This window comes from Equus przewalskii, chromosome 5 (genome assembly GCF_037783145.1).
Source record: "Equus przewalskii isolate Varuska chromosome 5, EquPr2, whole genome shotgun sequence".
In the NCBI taxonomy this organism is placed as follows: Eukaryota; Metazoa; Chordata; class Mammalia; order Perissodactyla; family Equidae; genus Equus; species Equus przewalskii.
Window position 1 is genome coordinate 71,125,300 of NC_091835.1, and position 6,191 is coordinate 71,131,490.

The 6,191-nt window shown below is 59.0% G+C and overlaps 1 protein-coding gene across 1 annotated transcript; it reads left to right on the top strand.

The window, feature by feature from the left end:
- The first annotated feature begins 473 nt into the window (after nt 1–473).
- Nucleotides 474–6,191, top strand: IGFBP6 (insulin like growth factor binding protein 6). The gene is made up of 4 exons (XM_070621429.1): nt 474–2,687; nt 4,610–4,749; nt 4,929–5,048; nt 5,855–6,191. The coding sequence occupies exons 1-4, from the start codon at nt 2,357–2,359 to the stop codon at nt 5,975–5,977; spliced, it is 714 nt and encodes a 237-aa protein (XP_070477530.1). The 5' UTR covers nt 474–2,356; the 3' UTR covers nt 5,978–6,191.

Genomic DNA, 6,191 nt, shown 5'->3' on the forward strand with positions numbered 1-6,191 from the left:
GGTTCAGATCCCTGCTCTGGGCACTGAGGTGAAGGGCATCCCAGAGGGAGGAAAAGCAGAGTCCAAGAGCCTCGGTCTGCAAAAAACAGCCTGGCTGGACCCGGCACTCACAACACACAGCTCCAGACATCCACGCGGGAGGGGTGGGGAGAAAGGAAGTACGGCGCTGGGAGGGGGGTACTGGACTGTGGAACCCCGCTTAAACTGCAGGGAGGGACCAAGCTGGGCAGTGGGAGATCTGTAGGGGTGGTGGTGCTGATGTGGGAGTGGAGAAGGGGGAGTTTGAGAAGGGAGTATTGAAGAGGGCAGTGGTGGGTGTGAGAGGATAGCAGAGTATAGGGCTTTTCTGCAAAATAACCAACAACAGAGGGGCACAAACATATTTAAAAAGCCACCCCAGGGGGGCTGGCCCCGTGGCCGAGTGGTTAATTTCACGCGCTCTGCTGCAGGCAGCCCAGTGTTTCGTCGGTTCGAATCCTGGGCGCGGACATGGCACTGCTCATCAGACCACGCTGAGGCAGCGTCCCACATGCCACAACTAGAAGGACCCACAACGAAGAATATACAACTATGTACTGGGGGGCTTTGGGGAGAAAAAGGAAAAAAATAAAATCTTACAAAAAAAAAAAAAAGCCACCCCAGGGTCCTGTGGGGAGCACTACCTTCTTCCCCATCCCCACTGCCCACAGGCCTTTCCATCTTAGTGAGGGGGCACAAGGTGGAGCCCAGGAGAAAAGCCCTAGCTAGAACCACGTGCAGGGCAAAATAAATAGGGACAAGGCTTTGGGGACAGGACAGAGCTCTCCATCCCGGAGTCAGAGCTTGGGACAGGAGGTCACAGAGCCTCTGCAGAGTGGAGGAGGGCTGCCCCAATCTGCATCGGTGTCTCCGGGCCACTGGAAGACACTGCTCCCCAAATGCGTGTCCTAGGGCCCCAGGGTAGCCCTGAGGGGCGGTGCTGAGAGTGAAGTTCTTTTTATTTCGTATTTACCTAAAAATTCAGGAAGCCCTTGCCGACATTCTGGCTTGGGGACCCAGAATTTAAATTTAGTCACTGCCCAGAGTCCTTGTTTTAGGAAAGAATGAGATGGCCATTGTTGCATAACCCGGAGCTGGGCGGGTGTGTGTTGCCAGTGGAAACGGTCCTTCTCCCTCTAGGAAGGAAGGCTCAGCTAGGAGCACGGGGGCTGGGCGGGGACCGCCTGGAGCAGGGTGGTGGGGTAGACAGACCAGTGGAGTGAAGGCCAGTGAGCAGGCAGATAGAAACGCCCAGACCAGTCATGTCCAACGTCCCCTGGGCATAGCACAGCCTGAGGAATCCCAACCGATGATATTGGGAGGTGGCAGACAGGTTCTCGGAAAGGAAAGGGATGGAGGGGTGCACTGACCTGGATGAAGGTCTGGCTCTCTGGCCACTGTCCCCAAGAGCACCCAAAGTATGGGTTCTTCTAACTCTTGCCCACCCCCCCCCACGCCACCAATTTCGACTGGCCAGTTCCCCCTGTCCCTCCCTCCCAGGTGTTCAGCCAGTTCTCACCCTTGCACACTTGGCCCTCTGCAATCCTTCCGGACTCACATGGCCCCACCACAATGCTAGGGCTTCCGACAGTTCCTTCAAGGTGTGCCTCCCCGCCTTTCCCCGCCTCACCCCTTGCCCCACCCCCAACCTCTCTATCTTCCTAGCCCAGTCGCCCTACCCGTTTCCCCCGCAGGCTCATCTCCAGAGTACCCCTTGCCTCTCCTGGTTTCCCTTCCTCTCCTTTCCCTCGGCTTATTGTCTCCCGTCAGCAGCCGGTTCTCCCAAGACCCCATCAGCCATCATCCGGCCCTTTCTCTCTTTCCATTCGCCCACCTCCCTCTCATAACCCCCCACGCCATCCCTTCTCTGGCCACTTGTAGATCGCCATCTTCTCACTGCCCACTCGCGTCCCCGCGTCCCCTTCACCCCTCCACACATATACACGAACTGGATTCCAGCTTTTCCCCTTCGTCCCAATCCCGTCCTCTCCTTCTCCCCTCCCCACCCTCCAGGCCCTCCAGCCAGCTGTCCAGCTCCCAAATTCCGGGCGAGATTCCCGGGAACAAAGCAAGAAAAGTCAGAGTAATTCGGGAAGTAAACAGAAACTGAGACGGGAGGGGGGGAGAAAAGAGTGGGGAGGACCCAACTTGGGAGGGGGGGCCCTCTCCAGTCCCACCCAGTTTGGGGAATGCCCCAGCCTTCTCCCTCCTCCCCCTTCACCTGGCTCTTAAAGGGCCCGGCCCCTGACCGGCGGCTACTTAAGGCAGAGGGGCGGCGGCGGGCGGCAGCTGCGCTACGACTGCTCTAGGAGGAGCGGACCGGGCAAAAATCCTGACCATGACACCCCACAGGCTGCTGCCGTCGCTGCTGCTGCTAACTCTGCTGCTCGCTGCCCGCGCAGGAGGCGCCTTGGCCCGCTGCCCAGGCTGCGGGCAGGGGGTGCAGGCGGGTTGTCCAGGGGCCTGCGTGGAGGAGGAGGATGGGGGGCCGCCGGCGGAGGGCTGTGCGGAGGCTGGGGGCTGTTTCAGGAAGGAGGGGCAGCAGTGCGGGGTCTACACTCCTAACTGCGCCCCGGGACTGCAGTGCCAGCCGCCCGAGGAAGACGAGGCGCCTCTGCGGGCGCTGCTGCTGGGCCGGGGCCGCTGCCGCCGGGCGCGCGCGCCCTCGGGTGAGTCCGCGCCCCGCCCCCGCCCCGCCCACGTGAGACCCGCGTCTCCGCAGGCTGGGTGCTGCGGAGAAGGACGCCGGCCGCCTACACGCCTCTGGGTCCCGCCATGGACGCTTCCTTCTCCCCAACCCTGGGGGGCACATTTGAGGGGTGAAGGGGCAAGTACGGGGAGCAGCTAGAAGGCAGGGTGTGGCTAGGGGCCCCGGGGATGAAGCCTCAACCTTTTTTGCCTCTTCTATTTATTTTCTCTTGAGGGGAAAGGGGGGGTGTGCGATGGAGGAATTTAGGGCCACACCATATGCCACAACGGCCCAGCTCCTTCAGCCCTAGACCCCCAAGCTGGAGAAAGGTCCCAGATGCTGTTCCCAGCTTCCACTGGGAGAAAGAGGGAAGGGAACCCCAGATTCCCAAATCCTGCACACACTGAGAAATAGCTCCTCCTTTCCTCTTACTATCAGCATGTCCAAAGCACCTGAACATGGGATCTAGAACAGAAGATGCCCCAAACCCAGAGTTGTTTCAGACTAGGCTAGGATCAGAAGGCAGGCGCTGGGGGCCCCAGGGGAGGGGGGCATAGAGGTGGGAAAAGAAGGAATCTGCCAAATCAGGGTTATGATTTAAATCGGCTCAGAACCCTCTACCCACCCCACCCTACCCCAGGGAAGAGAATAGAAGGCTGAGTCACTGGGTGGGTGGGACAAAAGTGAGTCAGAATCCAATCCAAAAGATGGGGGCCAGCAGAGAGATGAGGAGGGCAGGAACTGCAAACAGCCCCCCGCCCAAGGGCATCTGAGCTCCTGGTCTCTTCCATGGGAAGGGATGGGGAAGTAAGTGGAGTTTCTTTCAGTCCCAAATGCCTGGATCCAGGCTGCTAGGGGTCCTCCTAGGAGGGGTGGTCTGGGTGCGTCGGGAGGCAGTGGGAGCACGGTCATGGCAGGGTGCTGCTTGGAGGGAATGAGGAGCAAGGTCTGAGGAGGGTGGAGGAAGAGAGCTCAAACTCAGGATTGCAGAGGAAATGGCTCTTAGGTTGCAAGTAATGGGCAGATGTCACTAGAGCAACTGTCTAGGTTTGAGGACTGGGGGCCTGAGCAGAGCTTGTCTTTGGGCATGGAGAGGGAGAGACAATCCTTTCAGGGGTCACAGCATCTCATTTTACAGCTGGGGCAAATTCCTAGCAGTGCATGCACCCTTCCCTGCCTTGTCATCGCCCTCACGCCCTGACTCATTTCCTCACCCCCTCCCATCCTGAGCTCTCCCCAGGCCCCCAGACACCAAGTGTGAAACTTTCTCCAGAGCCAGGAGCAGCCTGAGGTTGGAAGCCGGTCAGTCCCTGCACCTTTGCAACCTGCCCTCCACCCATCCTGGTTAAGGGCTGCATCGCACATGCTCCTGGGACCACTGGGGTTGAGCTGGGTTGAGGGAGAGGCCCCCACTGCAGTGCCCCAAAAGTAACCACGTCTCAGGCCTGGAGGAGTGGGCTGAGTCACAGCAGGGTCACAGCGGGGACACACATTCCACTTGGGTCCCTGCTGACCCCCTCCCACATCCTTTGCTCCTGTGCTGCGTCTCCCTGGCTTGGTGCACCCCCTGCTGGCCTCTGGTGGAATAGCCAAGGCTTTTCACCTCAAGCGGAACGCCTCCCACTGTATTTGTATTCTCCATTTTTGCTTTCCAAAGTGCTTCTCCCTTATAAGCCTTGATGTGAGGGAAGTCTCACCATTTATCACAGAAGGAAACTGAGGCCAGGAGAAAGTAACAGTGGAGCCAGGTTCTAACCCCCTGATATCTACTACTCCCATAGCCCCTCTCTTCCTCCCACCTCAGGGGGTAGAGGTGAGCAAGGCTCTTTTCCACTTGGCTCTGGTCTTTGACATCTGGCTGATTTCTGGCCTCTTCCTCCCCCATTCCTCTTGCGGCTGCAGGGGAGAATCCTAAGGAGGGTAAACCCCAAGCAGGGACCACTCGCACACAGGATGTGAACCGCAGAGACCAACAGAGAAATCCGGGGACCTCTACCACTCCTGGCCGGCCCAATCCTGGGGGTGTCCAAGACACGGAGATGGTACGTTTGGGGCTGGCAGGGAGCGGGGTGGGGGGAGCCCTGAGACTCCCATCTGGACTGCTCCCCTGGGCTTGGAGAAGTCTCCCACGTCAATCCTGGGAGCTTGGCTGGTGGGGCCAGCTGGCTGTGCGAGGAGCTCGGCTGGGGCAGTTCTGAGCTGCCCGCTCTTGCTTCCCCAGGGCCCGTGCCGCAGACATCTGGACTCAGTGCTGCAGCAGCTCCAGACGGAGGTCTACCGAGGGTCTCACACCCTCTACGTGCCGAACTGTGACCATCGGGGCTTCTACCGGAAGCGGCAGGTGCGGCCACTCTTCTCCTCCCCTTGGTCCATCAGTCCCAGGATGGTCTCATGGGTGGGGGGCTCACAAAGTTGCATAAATCAGACACTGCCCTGCCTTTAAGGATCTCCCAACCTTAGGGTCCACAGAAACATAGAGAAGAACAACCACACACGGTAGTAGGGGAGTTAGCCTGCCTAAAGAATGACTAACCCAGGGGTTCACAAATGTGAGGCGCGGGGGAATCACCGAGAAGGCTGAGCCCCACACACAGCCTGAGAATTTGCATTTTGTTACTATGTGTGTTTGTGAGGAAGATTGGCCCTCAGCTAACATCTGTTGCCAATCTTCCTCTTTTTTTGCTTGAGGGAGATTGTCGTTGAGCTAACATCTGTGCCAGTCTTCCTCTAGTTTATGTGGGATGCTGCCACAGCGTGGCCTGACAAAAGGTGCTAGGTCTGCACCTGGGATCCAGGCCTGCACACCCCCAGGCCACCAGAGCTGGAGAACTTAACCACTAAGCCACTGGGCTGGCCCCCTGAGAATTTGCATTTCTAACGGGCTCGCTAGTATTGTGGATGCTGTTGGTTTGGGAACCACACTTTAAGAACCGCCGTTCTGGCCTAGAGGAATGGGCACAATTCAGGGGGTAGAGATGGGGAGAAGTGAGGGAAGGGAACCCTGCGGGCTCTCTCAGATGTTTCTGCATACTCAGACTCAGGAGTCAACCCATCCCAGCCAGCCAGTCTGTCCCCAACCCCAGGCCCCTTCTGTCTCTCTGGCCAGAGCCTCAGTGGCGCCCCCTGACCATATGCCTCTCTCCCCAGTGTCGCTCCTCCCAGGGGCAGCGCCGAGGACCCTGCTGGTGTGTGGATCGGATGGGCCAGCCCCTGCCCGGGTCCCCGGATGGCGATGGAGGCTCCCCCTGCCCTGCTGGGAGCAGTGGCTAAGGCTGGGTGGGGGGCTGCAGGGCCACCGGCAGAAGCCTGGGGCTGTCCTCTTGGGTCATTTGCTGAGTGATGAGTAACTCAGGGGCCCTGAGCCCCACATTCCACCTTCAGGCCCTGACCCATTGTCCCCCTCACCCCAGGACCTCGCACATGGAAAGATTGTTGGTGTTGGCTTGAGTCGTTAATAAAGTTGTGCTGGGGGGACTCTGGCCTA